General features: G+C 43.2%; 1 protein-coding gene and 1 long non-coding RNA gene across 6 annotated transcripts; one reads left to right on the forward strand and one right to left on the reverse strand.

Moving 5' to 3' along the window:
- Positions 1-10,527: 10,527 nt before the first annotated feature.
- LOC100827355 (protein RADIALIS-like 4) lies at positions 10,528-13,762 on the reverse strand. Its single transcript, XM_003563816.4, has 2 exons — positions 13,350-13,762; positions 10,528-10,884 (listed from the first exon to the last, which is right to left on the reverse strand). The coding sequence occupies exons 1-2, from the start codon at positions 13,607-13,609 to the stop codon at positions 10,866-10,868; spliced, it is 279 nt and encodes a 92-aa protein (XP_003563864.1). The 5' UTR covers positions 13,610-13,762; the 3' UTR covers positions 10,528-10,865.
- A 3,432-nt stretch (positions 13,763-17,194) lies between these two features.
- LOC104581564 lies at positions 17,195-21,371 on the forward strand. Of its 5 annotated transcripts, none has more exons than XR_002962523.1 (3): positions 17,195-17,538; positions 17,708-18,496; positions 21,041-21,371. It is a non-coding gene; the product is annotated as an uncharacterized LOC104581564 (long non-coding RNA). The 5 variants fall into 5 exon arrangements; XR_002962524.1 differs by having other exon boundaries at positions 17,732-18,496; XR_729577.3 differs by having other exon boundaries at positions 17,206-17,538; positions 18,056-18,496.
- The last annotated feature ends 514 nt before the right edge of the window (positions 21,372-21,885 follow it).

Below are 21,885 nucleotides of genomic sequence, written 5' to 3' on the forward strand. Positions count from 1 at the left end.
ATCACCAGCACCAACACTCACATCCGAGGAACAACAATGGGAATGTCAATGGCCGAAACAATGGAGGCAACCCAGGACAAAACCGCAACACCAACAAGGACCTGAGACAGGTGGAATGCTTCAAGTGTCACAAGATGGGACACTACTCCAATGACTGTCCCGAAAAGTTCAACGAGGCGAGAAACAAGCCCAACCCGTTCCAGAAGGGCAATGTGAACCACATCAACGTAGAAGAAATCACGGAGGAGCAAGGTATCGTAATCGGCACATTCCGCCTTAATACTTTTGAAGCACTCGTACTGTTGATACTGGTTCATCGCATTCTTTCATCTCAAAGAGATTTGTGCATAGAAATGGGTTACCAACTAGTACCTTAGTGAACCCTATGAAGGTGAAATCACCTGGGGGAGAGATGATAACGGATTATAAATGCCGACTATTGGCACTAGAAATTGGGAAACACAGCTTCCCCACAGACCTGATAGTGCTAGGATCGAAAGGCTTGGATGTAATCCTAGGAATGGATTGGTTAGCCAAGTATGAAGGACTCATAGATTGTGTCAGGAGGACAATTACACTCACGACCCCAGAGAAGAAGCGAATCCGCTTCAAGTCAACCTATGAACTTGAGAAACCCAAGGTAAATTCTCTTAAGGGGGTTAGCCTAGAGGATGTGCCGATAGTGAAAGAATACCCGGATGTGTTTTCAGAGGAATTACCAGGCATGCCACCTGACCGTGATGTGGAATTCCTTATCGAGTTACTGCTTGGAAGCGGACCTATAGCCAAGAGACCGTATAAGATGGTTGTGGATGAGTTTAAGGAACTGAAGAAGCAACTCGCAGAGCAGTTGGCAAAATGATTTATTCGCCCTAGTTCATCACCCTGGGGAGCGCTTGTTCTATTTGTGAAAAAGAAGGACAAGAGCTAACGGATGTGCATAGATTATCATTCACTAAATTAGGTGACGATAAAGAACAAATACCCCTTACCTATAATCAATGATCTATTCGATCAATTGAAAAGAGCCTGTGTATTCTCAAAGATCGATTTTCGATCGGGTTATTTTCAGTTAAAGATCCAAGAAGCGGATATATCCAAGACAACCTTTACCACTAGATATGGCCTGTTTGAGTATACGGTGATGCCTTTTGGATTGACCAATGCACCGGCATACTTTATGAATATGATGAATAAAGTGTTCATGGAATATTAGGACAAGTTTGTCGTAGTGTTCATCGACGACATTTTGATTTAGACCTGAGAAGAACAAAGCTATCGACATAACAGAGGAGAGTATGATACAACCCCTCTATGTGAAGATGTACAACTCACAAATTGATGTAAGGCAGGTTGGCGACATGCCTTAATGTGTTCATTGCGGCTATGAGTAGTGAAAGATGCTGTCCTTGTAAGACCTCGGGACCGAAATTATGCAATTTAGCCCCAAATTGCTAACCTTTGCATAATTCAAGCCTCAGGTTCTTAACCTATATGATAAACACTTCAATACATACATGCACTAATGTGCTCATCGTAGGGTTTTGCAACATGAATATCATTACCAAAACTCTACAGAAGAGAGTAATTGCAAAGCTCATACAAGGAGCAGAATAACAACTATTACAAACAGAGGACACATGTCCCAACATTACATCATTAGCGGAAGTTGAATTATGTCCGAGTACGGACAAGAATACAGCACGGCCTGAAGAGAATGGAAACTGGAAGGAAACCCGGCACAAGTCTCAGAACTCTGATCTGGATCTCATGGCTAAACATTGAATCCAACGTCGTGCTCCACGAATAACGACTCACCTGCTCTACTGGAACCTCTGAAGAAAACAACGTTGCAATGCAACTGAGTACAAAGTACTCGCAAGACTTACGGAGAGATCTAAACTAGTTATGCAACAAGTCTCAAGGAATGGATATGGTGGGGTTATGCAGCAACAAGGACGATATCTGAAGAGACACTCTAATAACAACGTCTACTTAGAGGAAGAGAAGCGTCTACCAAGCGCAAGCGATCTTCTAATGACTAACACCAAGCAAACACCACCTCTTATCACCCCCTCAACCCCTTGTGAGTAAACGATCCAAAGGCACGCACACGTTGACATCTTGAAAGAACACACCTATATGAGTTCGACTATCTAACGCCGCAGTCTATGAGATGTGGGTGATCTCCAGTAACTCATGAATAGACCACGGAGTACGACGCATATGCTCCACCCGCGGGGTAGACTACTGATAGCCCAGTACTAGTTGACTTTGAGTGAAATCTATTTCACGCCAGCTTGCAATTTAAGGTTTAGTCCATTGTGAGTGTGGATGGATATAACTTAAAGTTCTAGGCAGAAGTTTAACTTAACAGTATCTACTGAAACACTAGTATATAAACAAGTAGCGAGATCAGACAAATCTCTAAATGGGTATTTGAGGGATTGTTAGAATTTGGTGGGCCTGATCAGCCCAAGCCCAAGTTTTAATAAATTCTGAAAATCTCAAAAGCCCATTCATGAAGTGGGATGTGGGGAGTGGGAATAGTCCCACCTTGCTAGTTTAGAGTGACTGAGACCAACATATAAGGGATGTTGCTTCTCACCTAGTAAGCAAGTGAGCAAGAGAAATCCCCACGCGCGCTCCTCCTCCTCCTCCGCTCGCCTCGCCTCGCCTCGTCACACGACGCCTCGCGTCGCGTGGATCGAGTTCGAGGCCGAGGCCGTGACGTGTCGGTGCGGGGCTTCCTATCTTTTTGTCACGCGCGTGAGGTATTTTTGGAATCTGTTACGGACGCGTGCATATTTTGTGGAGTCGGTTTAGGTTTTCTAAACCTAACCGACCTATACCCGTGTAACAGCCCGAGAGCAACTTTTACATTTAAGCCCTTGTTTGGACCTGTTTGTAATTTATTCAAATGCTGCATGACAATTACATTTGCATCCATGCCATGCCTTGTCTGTTATTTGTGTCACATGAGTTTTAAATTTGCATCTCAAATTGTGGTTTGAATTCTTGTTGTGTGATTTTTGTTAGAAGATTCAAATATGAATCACCCTCCTTTGAGTTTGAATTCTTTTCCTCTATTTTTCAAATGAGATTCAAATGGGTTTTGTTTTAAACCTTTACCCCATTTGAATATTTCCAAATAATAGTGCCATATTTGAATTCTTCTACTTCTCAACCTTTCAAAATGGTATTTGAAATTTGGATCCAAAAGCATTTGCAAAAACAGACAATAGAAAAAGGAAAAGGGAAAAACAAAAACAAAACCTTATCTGCTTGTTTGGCCCGAGCCGGCCCAGCCGCCTCAGCCCGCCTTCCCCGCGCGCCGCGCAGCCCCGCCGCGCGGCCCAGCCTTTCTCCTCGCGCGCGCGGCCCGCCAGCGCTCGCTGCCCAGCTTCCTTCGCGCAGCGCCCGCGTGCCGCTTTCCCGCAGCGAAAGCGCATTCTCCAAAATACGCCTTGTCTCACAGCTCTCTCTTCTACCTCTGCTTTTCTTCCTTCCGACCGGTGAGCCCCCCCGGCCACGTCCTCTTCGACAGCGACAGCCACGCCTCCGCCTCGCCTACATAAGCTGCGCCGCACCTCCTCCTGCCCGCGCGGCCTCTAGGAAACCCTAGTTAGGGTTTCTCCTTCCCCTTCTGCGCAGCGCCGTCGCCCCGCTCCTTCGGCCGTGGATGCCACTACGTCACGCCACCGCCTCCGGCCGAACGGTGGCAAGCCGACCGTGTCACCCGAACCGCGTCGTCGCCTGATTCGTCTGCGTGCGAGGAATTGGACGGAGGGCACCTACATCGACGCGTAGGTCGTCTTCCCCATCTCCGGCCACCGCCTCTTCTCCGACAAATTTCGGCGAGGTCGTCGACTCTTTCCTCGTCAGCTTCCTCCTGAAGATCCGGGGTGAGATGCTCTTCCTCCTGCCTCTTTTCGCGCCGCTTTTCATGCACCGTAGCATCGTAGCCGCGAGCGCGCACTCCGCCGTGCGCCGGCGAGCTTAGGCTCGTCGCCGCGCCGTCGCCTCCTTGAGCATGTTGAGGTGGCCTTCGCGCCACTTAGGGTAGATCCGCGCGCCGCTCTCGTTTTTGCCGCTAGTTGGTGCACCGCCATGCCGTGTGGTCGTCGCCGGCGACGCGCCCCGCGGTGGCCTCCGTGCGTGGCCAAGCAGCCGTCTTGGCTTTGTTCAAAAGGGCTTGCGCCCTGGACCTTGTAAGATCCGAACCGCAGCCCGCCTGGTTACCTTGCTCGTCCGTTCGCTTCACACCGACCCGACCCGGGTTTGATCCCCCGCGCCGCGCGGAATAAAAACCCCCCCTTTTTAGCCTCTGTCCGAGACTGACAGGTGGGCCCGGTCAGTCAGCGAACGCGGGCTCCCATCCGCGTCAGCGCCACGTCAGCTAGGTTCCGGCCCCGCTTGTCAGTGATCGTGGCTAGCTCCCCTTCGATGTAAATTGTTTTGCCTGTTTGTTTTCTTTTATAAAATCTCAGAAAATGCTTTGATCTTGTTTTATTTGTATAATATTCATTCTAGGTCCAAATAATACAAAGTCTATGTGTTTTAGAATCAGAAAAATGCAAGGAATTTAACTGTGCAATTGGAATTACATTTTGAGGAACAGATTTGAAATTCAAACGTATGAACTTGTTTAGTCTCTAGTTTAAAATTGGTAACTCTTCTGTAATTAGTGTAAACATCATAGTTGATCACTGTAACTTGTAGAACACAGTAGCATACCTGGCTAAGCTATTTGTGTATTTCAAAGCTACCGTTTACCATGTTCTAATCACCTAATGGTTAACTTTGTTGCTAAATGAAATCATTTCACTTGCATCTTGTTGCATCATGTTGTCACATGCCATCTCATGTTGTATTGTGCATTGCACCTATGAATTGTTACTTATTTGCGTATTGTGTGATTTGGATCTTTACGTTAGTGACTCCGACTTACTCCGTCGACGATCTGGGTTCCCACACTTCTTCGGATCCCCTCTCTCGGTGCCCAGCGACCGAGAATCCAGGCAAGCAGCCATTCCTTGAACATGTTGATTATACCAACGCCTCTCTCTCATTCTTGCATTAAGTTACGTTCTCGGTTCTTGTCACGATGCCTCTAGGACTGCATAGCTTTAGTCAGCTCTACTAAAATGCCTGTTGTCTTGTTCCTTATCCTATTACCATGTCACATGTTTGTTATTGTCCTAGTTGGTCATTAGAAGTCTGCTTAGATTGCTAGTCTAGTGTCCTTACTTGGGGTTACACAATTGCTACATCCACATGCTACTTTTCTGTATTTAATTGCAATTATTAAACTGTGACCTGTTATTACCTGCTCAAGGCAACGATGGGAGGCCGTGCTAACGCATTGGTGTTTTGTTCCATTGGAGCCGACCTAAGGACTGAGTTCTCGTTTTCGCCGACCCAAGAAACTTCGCGCTAACCGCTCGTGGGAGAATATATGGTTTCTCCCTCGGCTTAGTACTTGTTTCATAGCTCTTCCAGGGGCCACATAGTTCGGGCGTTCCATTTGGCATATCGCATATACACTGGTGTTGTGTCTGGAGACTTGTTGTCACTTTGCATACATATAGGACTGCGGCACACGTCTGGAGTGGTTATTCTGCAGACACTGAACCACTACCAGCTGTTCCCACAACTCTTGAGTCCGTACGACGCTTCGGCCGGGTTCTCGTTTCGGATTAGACTCAGTTGGGTGGTTCCCTGGATTAGTTGTGGGGTTTGGAAACGTCGTGCCGCTCAATCCTGCCGGCACATGTTTTTGCGTGTGTTCCATGCTAGTGGCATCAAGGGTTGGACGAACGTGTACGGGTAAATTGGCACACCCTGCAGGGATAAATCTTTCGGAAAGCCATGTCCGCGGTCATGGACGACTTGGTTGGTCATTACTTGATCATAGAGAACTCATACCAATTAATTAACTTAACCTCTTAAACTTGAGTAGTAATTAGCCTTAATCATGGATATGCCTAAAACTGCTTCAGTGTGAGTGCCTTTGGATTATTTCCTCACAAGGGGTTGAAGGGGTGATAAGAGGTTGTGTTTGTTTGGTGTTAGTTGTTAGTTCATCACCTCACTTGGTAGACGCTCCTTATCCTCTATCTAGACGATGTCTTTTAGCGAGTCTCTCCAGATATATCGCTGCTGCATAACCCACATTTTATCCATCCTTTGAGACTTGTTGCATATCTAGTTTAGATCTCCCGTAAGCCTTGCGAGTACTTTGTACTCAGTTGCGTTGCAACGTTGTTTTCTCCAGAGTTTCCAGAGGAACAGATGAGTGGTTTCTTCGTGGAGTTTGATGACGACAGCTTCGACGTTTAGCCAGAAGATTCCAGAGCAGGGTTCTGAGAACTTGTGGTGGCTCTCCTTTTCCAGTTTCAGTCTCTTAGGCAATAATTGTAACTTGTCCGTACTCGGGCCTATTTTACTTCCGCTGATGTAATGATGATTGTGGACATGTGTCTGTGAGTTGTAATAACTGGGTATTTTGCTCTATGTATGAGCTTGACTTAATTCTTGTGTCTTAGAGTGATGTAATGATATCATTGTTGTTCCTACCTGTGGTGAACACATTGCGTGTATGTTGTGAAGTGTTCATCGTAGGGAGGCACTGGGGCTTGATTTACGCGCTAGTTAGCATTTGGGGCTAAATTGCATAAATCCAGTCTCGGGGTCTCACAACCTGCGTGACTATATATACAGCGGCCCCATCCCTCCGATCGGCACGCAACACAACCAGGTTAGGGTTTCGCCTCCATCTCGCTCTTGCGCCGTTTTCGTAGTCTACTCCATTTTGAGCGCCGGCGTGCACCGGCGAACGGGAGAGCAGGTCTCCGGAACCTTTCGCCTTTGCGATCCTATACTAGAGAGGGAGAATAAGGTTTTTGGGAAGCGCTCCGCGCGACTGCTCGCTTCCGTCACCACCGGTCGTCTACCGTCCAAGTCGCGCAGTGCTACGTGCCGCCGTCTTCGTCGCCAGGAACGTCGTCAACTCAACTCGATCGCCATCACGGGTTCTTCTTCTTCATAGAAACAGTACGTAATCCGTGATCCGATCTATAATTTAGCTATGATCTACGAGTTCATATTGTTGTTCGTTGGGCTATTAAATACTTCTAGTATTTTTTAGATGCATGTTTTAGTAGCTTCTGTCGTCATGATCTATATTCTCGAATTACTCATTCAATTGTTATTCTCGAAATTGTTTAATTTTCCAACATACGCTCTTAAAGATAAGAACTTATCTTAATGATTTATTCTTCCATTCGGTTCTGATGTGCCACAAACAGAATTGGAGTTCAACCTCAATTGGAAAAGGCTACATGCGTAAAACTTGTCACAAAATCTTGGGAGCAGCTGATCACTTGTAGTTCTGCCCCCACCAACCTCGGATCCACACTGTACATGATCCTCCACTCTCTTTTTTTAGAACACAGTACAAACGCAGACGCTCACAACACGCGCATACACTCACCCCTATGAACGCACACACGCACATCTTATGAACACCTCCGAAAGACTGAGCCGACAGTTCTTGAGAGATTGATGAAGTCACCGTTGGCGTCTTGTTGTTGACGGGTCCGCCACTCTTTTTTGTTATGTTATGAATGAAATCTTTTTTTGTTATGTGATGGATTCTCTTAGTTCTTCTTATCCCTATTCGTTGTCTTAAAAAGAAAGCCTAAAAGTTGGTATTCAGACTTTCTACAAAAGCATTGTTGTGTTTATTTCCCAAAACCGGCTTCCTGTGCTTCACCAACATAAAAACTGCAGCAATTTTCATTAAAATCACCTCTGTTCTGCGCATAGTGATAGCATGATCCAAATTTAATGTATTTTTGTACTTTGTGTAAGCAATTTATTCTGATATATTCAAGTACTACCTATTTCCTGCTTATGTTTGGTTTATGATACCACATCATTACCATACATGGTAACCGGAAATGACATAATTATTTCTATTTGCAGGAAACTGCAAGGAGGCATTGGATCGAACATATTAGGCTGCAGTTATTCTGTCATAAAAGTACAATGGAAGTTTAAATATTTCCCCTGGCACACCTGTTTGCTTTCTTACATTGATTGTTAACTTGAACTTTTTGTGAAGAAGTGTTAGTTCAGCCCTGTATCAAGCTGATAATCCTCTTTTTTTATACACATCGTTCCTACTAATCCATCTGTCTTGCCTGTGGCAGTTGAAAGCTTCTCGCTGGGTACTGCTCTTCCCGGAGGCTAATACTTTCTTTGCTATCCATTTATCATACATGTTTACTAACTGTGAATACTGGAAAAGCCACATTTCTGTAGATTGCTCTTGCCACACTGCTCAGGTTAACTATGCATTTTATCTGTTAGCAGTTCCATTTCTTCTCCTTTCTGTTAGTATTTTCAATAGAAGTAATTACTTATTGGAAAAATATATGAGTTTTTGTAATGGCTAGAAAACTGAAAAAACAGTGAAGTTTTAAGAGTTGGAATGCAAGAATTGTGCATTGATTTTGTGTCGGGTAGAGATGGAAAGGACACAAGCAATAGGATGGAATTGAACAAGTTCAGTCCCTTTCAACGCTCGGGCACTCCACTAGTCAATTAAAATACATGGCTCACAAACACACGTAGCCTGCCCTTTGACCTATTCGCGGCTAGATTGCCAGGCAATTTTCATTGTTTCCTAAATTGTTGCTCCAAAAGTCCGAATAAATCTTGCTCCCCGTCAAATTCTCCCTAACTGAAGAAATAAATGTTCCTTTAAAAAGTAAAATCAATATTTTCTTGAACTAAATTATAACCCGTGTTATAGACCTTTAGTCATGTACCTCAGATTAGTGCCAACCGTTTCTATAACCTTAACATTTGAGAAATGGAGTAGTACCTTAGATGTTTCTGTGTTGGTTGGGTTGTAGAGTTTTTGACCACATCAAGGTTTAAATCATGTACGCTGGCATTTATATAGACTTCAGCAGTGCCCTAGAGTTTTTTTTTATCTATTTACAATTTTGCACACCAATTTAGAGGTGTGTGCGCTTCTGGGATGGTGTACATGATGAAAAAAACAATTTTGTTTATTTATGCATGGTAATGCATATGTATTTAGTTATGCCGTATATTAATTAGTGATCAAATAAAAGACCCTCATTGCATGATTTCTCTGAACATGTAAGCATGCAACCTTATCAGGACCACCACATGCAAATCATGTCTGCCACCTCATTAAGTCATGCATTTATAATTTTGAAGTCATGCATGTATTCATTTACATTTTTGCATTATTCTATCAATTCAAACCACGTCACCTCATCAATGCAACCATGTTTTTTTTTGGAAAAAGTTTTTTCTGCTTATACATCATTTTTGTCACGTACTTATTAGGTTTTATTGTTTTAAAATATAAAATAAGATCAGTTATACATCTTTTCCCCTTAGTTTAGTTAATTTTTAGTATTTATTTATTTGTTTTCACATGTTTCCGCGGCAACACACGAGTCATCATCTAGTAGTAAAAAGAGGCTCCGCACTATATATGTTTGCCCCTTGGGCATCCAATGTGCCATGACAGTCTTGGGGGTCGGGATTACAGTTAATGTGGTGTTGCAACCTAGCTACGTACCCACATACAAACCTCGGTGGACTCGCAGCAATCGGGACATGATTGATAAGCTGAAACGTCGGTGTTAGCGAGCAGATGGTAACCGATGTGTGAGGAGGAGATTTGTTAGGTTTAATCCCACGCCAGTTTTTGGACAAGACATGAAACGACTTATAAGAAAGCTAGTGTTTTTTTCTAGAGCGGGGGCCTAAAACTTATTAGACTTTGTTGCCCTTGGGTTAAGCCGGATAATGCATGCGAACCAAAGAAAAATTGAATATACTAGTTTTACGTGATACCAAGGAGCTCTGTTATCCTCAACTCGTTGGTGTGTGGTGCTCTTTTTTTACACTATTTGCAGGCTGGAACAACCTTGTTGGTAAAGATAAGTTTATTAGTGGCACTCTCTTAGATCATTTCACCATCCTCCCCACATCTCATGGGTTTTGGTCAGCCCTTCTAGTGGAGAGGTTTTTCTTTTTCTTGTGAAGAGCTGTATTCTTCTCTGGTCATTTTGTACGTTTTCAATTTTGTGTGGTGATAGCTTGAGTTTTTTTTTGGCTAGTTCGGAGTTTGCAAATGGTTGACTCTCTTTGTAGGAACTTTTGGAGCTTATTTAGATTTTTAGATTTAATCGTTTTGATCAAATGTACGGGCATGTGGTGTGGTGCAGGTTCTTCTCTCCATTCTCTCCCCGTAGGGGTGGAGCCAGCAGGGTGGCTAGAGGAGCCCCGCACCCTAACATACTACTCCTTTCGTTTCATAATAAGTGTGGAAAAATTAATACAAAATTAATGTCTAGTTGTCCCACCCTAATGTCCCTTGTTGTAAAGTAGAATTCGGCCGCACCATAAAAAAAGGGGTGAGAGGGACGAGGGAGAGAGTTCGAGATCTCGATGTCCCGAGCCAATCCAAAACCAGAGTGCAGGGAAGTCAGCACCTGCAATAAATCACCGATAGACTGGAAATCTCATTACACAACACAGCGTCGACATACAAACACCCGTAGCTGGGGGACAAGGCTCGTGGTGGGACACATACACGTAGACAATGGGTACAAAATATACGAAAGATACAGCTCCGATGCGGGACTTGATTATGTCCGAGACTTCTTTCTGGTCGTCGTCATCATCATCGGAGAGCGCTGGCTACTTTAGTAGCTCCAGGACAGGACAACATCACAATGGGGTCATATGTATCTATTGTAGATAGGGTAACACTGGTTTATTCATCGGAGGTCCTTGCACCAGCCCAGCGATCACTGGGGCTTGGGGTACCTGGAAAAGGAGGAAAAAGAAAGAGAAAGCTCGATTAGTTGAACATTTGAGTGGCTCAAAATATAACAAGTCTGAATGTTCCCTGTCAAGGGAGAGAAAGAGAGAGATGCCCAGCAGACAAAAAGAAAGGTCATGCCTTTCCCATGAAAGGTATGTTAATTTGGAAAATAAAAATGTAGAAGGATGTAGGGACTCATAATAGGAAGAAAACTAAGCTTGGCTTTTGTCCCGTCCATATATGCGAGAGAACAAAAGCTCAACTGCTCGAGGGGGCATCACTTTATGCCCGTCGAAAGGACAGCAAGCTTTAAGGGACTGTTGCATGCTTTACAAGCAAATCTTTCAGCAAAAGCATGGACTACTTGCGAACTAACCAATATGCCAAAAACAGATGCCTTCCACAGAAATTAGCCTTCCATCCTACTGCATATGCCGTTTTATGCAATTCGACCACACTTTTTGCCAGAATTTACTTAGATACAGTACTATTTAGCATAGTAAGGGTGAAAACATAGGCCGGCTAGCTAGACGCCTAAAAACATAGGTTCGTCTTTTCAGATTAGTTGTAGAAGATATTAGTGATCGAATTCATTCTCCATCTCGTCTTACAACCAAGCAATAGGATTGTGGTGGTTGTATCCTATTCCTACCCGATCACTAGGGGTCGGACTTCTTTCAGTGATTGGCGATGCGCGGCTAATATGTGTTGTGTTAGTGCGTGTTTGTGTGGTGGTATATGTGAGTGTTTGTGCATCAATAGTGTAATCAGTGTCTCTCATCTTGCAGGCAGCTGCATCTATATGTAGTGCGGACTGAAATAAGTGTGATAAATAAAACTAAGAAAAATTAACTGAAGAGCTGTAAGTGGGCATGGAGTAATAACATAGATGAACTCTTTGATCTAAACAGTTCTGTTTTTGTTCTAGCGACACCAAGTACATACACGTCATAGGTGAATCAAGATTATTTGGGTCTTTGTTGTTAATCACTGGTTAAAATTCACTACGGCCAATTGAATAAAAACACCAGTCTTGGCAAAAGAAGATACTAAATAATTGTTAGAGAAAAAAATATTTCTGCATGTTCCTTTCATAACCCATTAGTCCGGGATAATCCCCCCCTCCGCCCCCCCCCCCCCCAAAAAAAAAAACTACATCGCCAATATTTCTCAAATAACTTATATACTTGAAATATTTGCTTATGTAGTTTGAGCGAAGAGATCATGTCTAGCTTAGGAGAAAGAACCTTTTAGGACGATAGCTCAACAAGTTTCGGCATACCAAAGTGAATATACCGGTCGAAAGAAATATTTTCTCTATTTCAAAAGATAAGACATAGAATTTTTTTGGCTACTAAACTTTTTAGACTTTGACCAAATTTACAGTAAAATATATTAATATCTACTCCGTACTATTTCAAATGCATATGTTATGAATATATATATTTCAAGTGATGATGGTTTTTTCTTTATTTTGGTCAAACTTTAGCATGTTTGACAGTATACACAATTTATAAGCCTAATATTTTAGAACAGAAGGAGCAATATGTACTCCGTCCGATTCATCGACACTCTGTATAGGGATATGCTTAGCTTGCTATTAAGCAAGTTTGTTATAGTAGTAATTAGCATGCATACAACTAGGAGAGCATCATAAACTTGATCTCATCAACACGATAAGGAAGTTTAAAATGTTAAGTATTATCTTACAGGAGGTGAATAGTGCCATACAGTGATGAACCACTATTCATGCTGATTTCTTTTGCTGCTACTAAACGCAGTTGAGTTTGGCTTCAAATTTTATAGATATTTCTCTAACATACGTAATTTTTTTGAACTTTTTACAATGAAGAAACATCATAAGGGTGGTTTGACCGGATACGCCGTCTTGACTTGACGCAATATGACTGGCTATGTTTCCAAAGAGTAAACAACGAATGAACTAACCAAAAGAAGAAACAAATGTTTTCATAAAATGGAATCTATCTGGTATGAACTAACCAAAAGAAGAAACGAATATTTTCATAAAAGGGAATCTATCTAGTATTTCAGAGGACTAAATAGAAAACAAAAGAAACTGCATCACTTGTCGGATATCTTGCAGGCATAAACATATATATTTTTCTAAACTTGATTTCAGATGATGAGATGAACCCGACAACCATATATATTCTTGCGAGCCGTTACTTTGTGAAGAAATGTTAAGGAAGAGAATGATGGCAAATTGATAACTACAGTTGTACCCATGTCAATACGGAGACCATAAAGGACCTCACGGACACAGAGTCACTGACTGAAGCAAGAGTGGGGACATGATTACGAGATGAAAATATGCATGAAAGGACAAGCAAAAATTAAGCTACCAGCGCAGGTGACTGCAGCCAGAAAGCAACACAATATGCGATGCATGGATGGATGGAACAGTCTACATAACTGGGAAGGAGATTTAGACTAGTTATTTAACTACCTCTTCTCCTTGCTGCTGCTTCCGGAACCGCTGGCCTTGGACCTGCTGCTGCTGCTCTCGCCAGGCTGGGGGGTAGTTTCAATGTGGTGAACGTCTCGTTGCAGATACTCGTAATGCCGTATCATATCCTCAGCCGACCTGCCGCCTCCTACCGCCCGCGCCACCTTCTGCCAGCGATCCGGCGTGCCGTCCTCGTAGATAGCCAGAGCCTGCTCGAACACGTTGTTCAGCTCTTCCGTCCAATCTGATTCACTCATCATGCCGGCCTTAATTACGGCCAGCTAGCCCCTCAAAGAAATGCTTCCTTCAAGCAAAATTAGAAAGCTAAGGTTTGCAATGGCCACGGCTGCTACAACTTCTACAACTGCTAGCTAGCCTTAGTTGGCTTGTGTGTTTGTATGCAACAAGAGTGAGGGCAATGGTGCAGCTTATATAGTGGGAGAGGAGAGGCTAGTTGGGGGAATAATGCTTGCGAATGGTGGGGGTGGATTGTGGAATGGAGGTGCAGCACGTAGTACCAGTAGACAGATGAATGACAAGTTTGCATAGGAGCCACAAGAAGAAAAAGAGGGGATTTCTTTCCTCCTATCTTTCATTACTTTGGTGCGTACGAAATGAAATGCAGGGAGGAAAGAATCAGTATCACCTCAGGCCTAGCTGCTCAAGGAGGCTCCTTTCATCTCTTTTTGCATCCCTATCTTCATAGAGAGACTATTTGCTTCTTTAATAATTTGCTCATTGGCAGATCAGCCTCTAAATACTTTAAGCAGGCTAATGACTACTATGATTAGTAATTACCATAGGCTAAATATGCCTAAAGCACCAGCTGAGCAATGCAGAAATTGGAAGGTGGATTCTCTGTGTTGCACTAACTGGCACAAAAATTATTCTATGCTATCTCTACTTAACATGGGGAAATATAGCTAATAATGTTACTTTGATGAGACCGAGATGAGTAACAGGACATTTCAAGTCTTCGGACGGAAAGAAAACAAATTATAACGTCTCCTTACCAAATTGATACATCTCCACTTCAATTGAAGAATATATAACACAACAAAAGCTGCAATGCTTGGAATTTCAACGTACACTGATTTGTTTCTTTGTTAGGAACCAAAGGTACAACTGATTGAATGTCTGTTGTAGATACTAAGAACAAACACTACGCACCATCGGTTGCAGCCCATCGATCACCATGAATTATCGGTAGTACTATGATTCCAGTTGCAAAAGCAGGATCATTTTTGTTACTTCTTCCGTTTCGAATTAACTGACGTGGATTTGCATAAAAATCTACACAACTGAGCCTAGCTCAGGTGATTTGGTTCTTTGTGGTGGAACCGGTCCATCCAAGTTCAAGTCATAGACTTGACATATGGGTGTCATATTTTCCTAGATTATTTCAGTATTTAACCGGCGCTATTCTTTCAGTGGTAGGTGACGTACCCGTCAACAGCGAGGCACCGGCGGTGACTTCGTAAATCTCTCAAGATCTGCGGGCTCAGTCTTTCGGAGGTGCTCATAGGGGTAGGAATCTCTCAAGATCTGCGGACTCAATCTTTCGGAGGTGCTCATAGGGATAGGATGCGCGTTCATATGGGTGAGTGTATGTGCGTGTTGTGAGCGTCTGCGTTTGTACTGTGTTCCTAAAAAAAATTATTTCAGGACGAAGGGAGTGTAAAATGATAGAGAATTATGGTACCCTACCCCTCTGAAGCAGAGATTTTCAAAGATCTTTTGATCAGAATCTACGAATGATAGAACGCTGGACTCATATTACTTGCAGGCCTTAACCAGTTTCTGCATGATGTATGACACTGTTTATGTGATAAGCATTCTAACTTTTACCTCGAAAAGGACAAGATGTGTGCAGATTTTCATATGCAAGTACGCAATGGGTGAAACTTGCCTAGGTTCCTTCTAAATTTTATTTATCGCATTTAATCAGGGTAGCTCTACTGACAAAGAATGAAAAACCACCAAGCTTATTAGGGAACTAGTTGAGATTAAAACAAAGCATTATTGGGCTTTATCTTGTTCAGGAGGATAAGGAAGGAACAGAAGATGCATCCTTTTGGTCAGAAAATGATAGCAAAGTAGGGCCATCTCCCCTCACACATATTCATTCGTCTGATTTCTCAACCCACGAGGGCTAATGGATTCCAACTGTGGATAAGTGATTCATTAAATCCAATGATCCATACCCACCCTGAAAATCTGTCTGTTTCTATTGGAAATGGCACACAAATTGGATGCAGAGCTAACCTAGTTCTATTTTGAGAAACCGTATGATAGACAGATCTAACATGGAACTGTGCATTGTTTGTTTCCGATCATAGATTGTCAGCAAGGTCAGATGTGTGCTCAAGTGGGACAACAAGATCTGATCCAAATCGAGAACCTAGACGACCAAAAGTGAAGGGACTCTGTATCTTCCGTTTTCCTCATAGTTGCATAGGACATAGGACAGTGCTATACAGTAACCGATAAAAAACAATATCGGCTCCTAGACTAACGAATTATGTATACATTTCCACTGTATCTCGATTTTGTTTTTTTTCCTGTAAGACCTTCCAGCAGCTTCTCTATGATGAATTAACAATTTTCTAAAGAAAAAAGAACTTTTTCTCTCAACTTGCTGCAAAGTTTGTTTTTCATAACTTAAAAAATTCGTATTTTTATTTTGTCCCTCAACTCTCTGAACCTGACACATTTCGTTCCTGCCCCCAGGCCAAGCAGTATTTCACGTGGATAGTTTTCATATGCTGATCTCCATATCGGCAGTGGCGGAGCTGGGTGCTAAAATTTTATGTCATGTACTCCCTCCGATTCTAAATTGTTGTCGAAATATTACATGTATCTAGACGCTTTTTAAGAATAGATACATCCATATTTGAGCAAATTTGAGTCGAGAATTTAGAATCAGAGGGAGTACTTATGTTTTATTGATAGTATAGAAAAAGCTCAAAAAACAATCTCTTGTGCGGTAAAATGCCAAGAAAATCCCACCGTAAACAAAAGTTCTAACTCCGCCGCTGCATATCGGCAAGCGGCTTTAATCACCCTAGCATGATCACCACGCCCTCTTCCTCAATCCTCTCCCACCACTCCTCCTATCCCTAATTAATCAAGATTTGGTGGCGGCTGCAACGGCGAAGCCAACCTCCGGAGTGGTGGAGGTGTGGCGGTGGGGCTGGGAATCTATTGCAGCATCGTCATGAATCAATTGCGCTGGATAGGTCAATTCTTGTCCCTATAGTCCAAGTTTGTGTTTGAAATCATCTTGCATTTCGTCCAAACATTTTTGGTATTTTCCTCTTTCTTAAATCCATGTAGGATTAGAAAATGGGTCTTCTTGTGCTATTACCACAACCTTCTCCTCTGATTCACAGGCTTGCGGTGGTGCGAGAGAGAATGTGCCACCTCATCGTCACCGTTTTCATGTGGTCGTCAGCCGCTTCTGAACTCTGTCATGTTCTCGTCCCGCTTCTCCTCTCTTTTCTTTATGGACCCTATTATTATGGTAGCTTGTTGATGTGGAGACGAACATGTCGCTTCGGGTCCGAAAACCAAAGACGGTGACAAGTTCGGAAGGAAACCGAGTCACATGGATAAAAAAATGGCTTGAACTCAGACTAATGACTGTAATGCTTCAGCTTTGGAAGTTGAGAAACGAAAAAGATAAAAAATATTAGGACAAAAATGAACTATTCGATGAGTTCCGAATAAAAGAAGAAGACCGTTCCACTCTGCTCCGCTTCACAGATCCGTGGCCAGAGCGGAGCCAAACGCTTCGAAATAAAACCGGAGCGGGCTGAATGCATTTTTCGCGGAGTCCACAGCGGAGCGGGAGCCCACTCGTGACTTCGCAAAATTACATCGATCTGCCACCGTGCCCGAATCGGTACGCTCGGCATTTCCGAAATAATTACATCGACTGCCATCGCCGTCCTCCCCCTCCACCCCCATGGCGAAACCCTAGCCGCCGCCACCCCCCTCGCTGTAGCCTCCGCCCTTATCCGCCGCTCGGAACTGCTTATAGTCGCCCCCGCGTCCGCTCCCCTGCACCGCCAAGTTCTCTGCCGTCGTGGCCTCCACCCCCCTGCAACGCCGGGATCTCAGAAGGAGCTCGATTAGTGGGTAGATTTACCAGAAGGAGCTTGATTAATTCTTATACTGCTGAGAACTGGTAATGTACTACTGATCCATGGCAATGTTCTGATCAACGTTCGTTGTTCACAGTTTTATGCCTCTACATGGTAGCTTTGTTCTTGTAATTTTACAAAGAATATGTTCTTACCAAACCAGATGACAATCAAGGAATTAACTCTGTGCATGTGCATGGTAACTTTACAAAGAATATGTTCTTTGTAATTTTACAGATATTTCTGCGTGGACATGATCTCTTGAATTGCGCTTGTGATGCTATGGTTTGGTCAGGAGCATCACTGATTAGTTCGTGTGCTCTGTAACTTGTGCTTCTTTCAAGTTCAGAAGTAACCTCTTGTTCCTTTTTCTTCTGTCATTGTGAAAACTTTGAATTAGTCAGCTTCTTTTGAAATCTTTTCACTATTGTTGCTTGGCTTTGCAAATCATTATAATGGCGACACATATCTTTCTGTTCGAGCACTTTTACAGTACCCACAAATTAATTTAAGCCGTTAATTTCTTCTAATCTAACGGACATATTTTATCTGTACTCCAAGGTAACAACTGGGGAGTACCATCGATCAATACTTGGGAGTACCATCCCCTCTGGGGTAAAATCGTAATTGCGAAGTCAATTAACAGGGGATAACCGGATAAGTGCTGGATGGACGGACTTAACGCAGTTAATTACAGCGGCCGGTATTGAGGCGACGAGATTTGCCTCCGGTATCTGGGGATTTAGTCCAAGGAGTAGCACGCCGGCCGGCCGCCGGCCAGGCCTGCTGTCAACCCAAGCCACTGATTGCAAACTTGCTCGGTCCTGTACTCCTGTACATGGAGCATGGAGCTCGATCGTTCAGACGGCGGCGTGCAGTTCATTGTCGATTAGGAGGCGCTCGTGAAAGTCCAAATCACCCCAGGCGAAAGGTCTAAACTACCCTAACAGATGGACGGACAGATTTGATTGGTACTCCTTACCCTTTCTAGGGAGTACAAAGGTACCGTAAAAATTCTCTTCTATTCTGGTCTTCGTAAAATTGGGCGTGAATTTCATTTTTTACCCCCAAGTTTAAATTTTTTGACAGCTTTGACCTCATTTAGCAATATTTCCGTTTTGACCCCATTTAACAAAAGTTATGCCACAAATGACCCCATTTAATAATTTGATCTTAATTTCCTCCGGCCATGACCCCTTGACCTGCGCCATGAACATCAGCACATGGCCTTCCACGTGCCGGCCGCAAGCATGCTGCCTGCACCGCCGCGTGCTGGTGCCCGTTATGGCGAGGTTGTCCGGCAACCCCTGGGTCTGACCGCCAAATGTAGATCTCACTTTTCAAACATGTCTAGCATGTGGACACACCAGCCTTCAAGCACTGAAAAAAGTGTGAGTGCCTCGCACGTTCATGTACGTTTCACACCTTTGGGCCTTGTTTGTACTTGCTTCTTGCGCCTTCTTCTTAATGGTAATGACATGCCGCTCGGCGTGTTTGAGAAAAAAAACAAATGTAGGTCGAGACTCTGAGAGTGAATCAGTTTCTCGTACCAGAACGTGCCATGCGAGCAATTTCTTTAGTTCCTTCTATATCCAATCTATTTGAGACCTTTCATTTTTTGGATGAAAACCAAGAAGCCAGTAGTCAAAGAAGTGAGCGATGTGATACAACCGTACAAGAGCATTTGGGTCAAATTATTAAATGGGATCATTTGTGGCACAAAAAAGGGAAATTTCACTAAATGGGGTTAAAGCTGTCAAAAAAGTAAAACTTGAGGGTCAAAAATGGAATTCACTTTAAAATTGGTGATATGGAAATGCTCCATCTTCTCTCTTTTGGCATGGCAACAATTCCCTGTTGACAGTTTCAGTATGTGCTAGGTGTGTTTTTGAGTCGATGACAAGTTTAGCAGCTGGGTACTGGATTAGGATGTTTTATGTAGCTGGATCAAGTGTTCCTAATGTATGCTGTACTGTTGTTTGTTAGACCTGAGAGTTTGATGTGTTTGCTTGGCTGATGCTTCTAGCTTCATACCTGAGAATTTTATTGACCTTAAACAGAAGCAGCAGCTGTTTGACCTAGGGTTCAAAATTTTGAAAAATAAATAAATTTGTACCTCTCGAAACTAATGAAATTTCGGAAATTTCGTAATTTATTTCAGACACTTTTGTTTCAAATTGAACAAATTTGGGTGAAAATCTATAAAATGCTCCATGGTCTTGTTCTCGTACATTGGTTTATCTATCCCGGTGCATGCTCCCTATACTTTCTTGGCCTAGAGCGAATCTCAACCTTGCTAACTTTTATTTTTGCAAAACAGAAAACCTGTACCTTGTTTGAGTGTAGAAGACAACAAACCACTGCAGTAACTCAACATACTTGACAGCATGTTGATCTTAACTCTATTTGACATTATCTTATTCAAAACACTATTTTTTTAAGAACGAAACACAAATATTTCAGCCACAAATTCCAAAAGTTTTGATGAAATTTTGAACCTTGGTTTGACCCAGGATTTTGCTTGCTCAATGCACTACTCAATGCATTTCTTGTGTGTTTGTAGTATGGATTAACATTTTATATCCGGAGAGCTGGACTCTTATCATTGCTTTTCTTTCTTATGGACATTATGACAAGCAATTGATTAGCCGGCTACAAGCTAGAAATGTTCTTTTACTAGTTAATTGACATGGATGTCTCTTTTTTATTAGTTTGCGAATTTGCAAGGCATGACTAGGACATCGGTAAGGAAATTGCATGCGCGATACATAAACTTGGCAGCGATGTTCACATTCATCCATAAACTCACGGATTTGAAAAACTGCTCCTTAAACTTGACAAGTTGGGTCATTTTAGTCCAAAATGACAATTTCGGACCAAATTAGGCCACGCTGACATCTGACGCGGCTCGGGTTTTGCAAAGTTGCGGCTTCTGGAATCTTGCGTTGGGCCCCTTGGAAAAATATGGGTTTAACCCGCAGTTTAAATCCCTAACCCTAGCCTCAGAAATTCCCAAATCTTCCCACTGCTCTCTTGAAGCAAGCGCCGGCCGTGCCACCATTCCACTAGTCGCTGCAGAAGCCATCCACGTCGTTCGTGTGGACGTCGATGGAGCCGTCGTTCAAGTCGTCGTCTACGCGGTTCCATCTCCGAGGTGTGGGTGTTGCCGGCTGTGCCGTCGGAGATTGTCGACAATCGCCTCCGGCGGTCCGGTCCTTCTGTTCCGTCGCTTCGTCTCCCTCGGGCAAGGCGGTGTAACAGAGGAGGGCAAGGGCCCAACGGTCTAACATGCAATGAGGGAGGTTTTGTTTTGAATAAATCAAACATGTCGCCTCTTTGTAGCGCTGCTTGGACTGCGGGTTTAGGCCAAAAAATACCCACATGCCAAGTTTAAGGGGCCGTTTTTCAAATCCGTGAGTTTATGGACGAAAGTGAACATCGCTGCCAAGTTTATGTATCGCGCATGCAATTTCCTCTCATCAGTTGATTATTTTTATTAGCAATGCTCTTAATTGTCAAACTGTTGATGCTTTTTTTCTTTTCTAGTTAATTTCAGAACAAGCAACAACTTCAGCACCGGCAGCAGCGATAGCTACAACTTCAGCACAGTACTAAGTTAGTTCTTGTAACCCCAATTCTGATACATGAAGATGGCTGTTCTGATACCTAGTTCGACAAAATGTGTGTGTGTGTGTGCGTGTGCAGATTGTTCATTCTGATCTTGTATCCCCGTTGCTTGTTTGAAGAGAGAAGCAGGTGTAACTTTGCTTTTTTTCCTTATCTATTCTGTGTGCAGCAATGCATTTCTGTATGAATTCACACTACTTACTGTTCTTGATGTTTTTGTTATCAATTCTCAGTACAGTGCAATTTATCACGGTATGCGGGCTAGGACAATATACGGTGGCTTGCTTTGCTTTTCTTTCCGGAGTGGGGGAGAGGGAACCCGGCCGGGATCGATATTTCACATCATGCATCGTCTTTCGGACGGGTTCATGCAAGCAACAAGAGCGATACGTCTTTCGGTCTCGCTGTGTCCTGAGTGGTTGGGATGTCCTGAAGCAAAGACGCTGTATGTCCTGTTTGGCCACCTGGTAGGAGCATAGCGTCCTTCAAACGTTTAGGCGATACTCCAGAAATTGCACTTGCACTGTATTGATCGAAAGAGCTCAGACCTCATGTGAAAATTCCTCCGGAATCAGCTCCATAGGAAAGAATTCCTCAAGATTTTGAGGCCTCCATTCCCGTGAACCAAAGGAGCACCATATATAGGAAATAGTCCTTAGGATTAGAATCCTATAAAAATCCTATGAAAACCCTGCAATCCAAAGAGGGCCGAAGCAGTTTCGCGTGAATTTATTACGTACTCCGTGTTTAAATTTCTTCCATCT

This window comes from Brachypodium distachyon, chromosome 1, assembly GCF_000005505.3.
Source record: "Brachypodium distachyon strain Bd21 chromosome 1, Brachypodium_distachyon_v3.0, whole genome shotgun sequence".
Taxonomy (NCBI): Eukaryota; Viridiplantae; Streptophyta; class Magnoliopsida; order Poales; family Poaceae; genus Brachypodium; species Brachypodium distachyon.

What these genes read in the sequence shown, in the direction of transcription:
- LOC100827355 (XM_003563816.4), bottom strand. Translation starts at nt 13,609, where the DNA reads ATGATGAGTGAATCAGATTGGACGGAAGAGCTGAACAACGTGTTCGAG.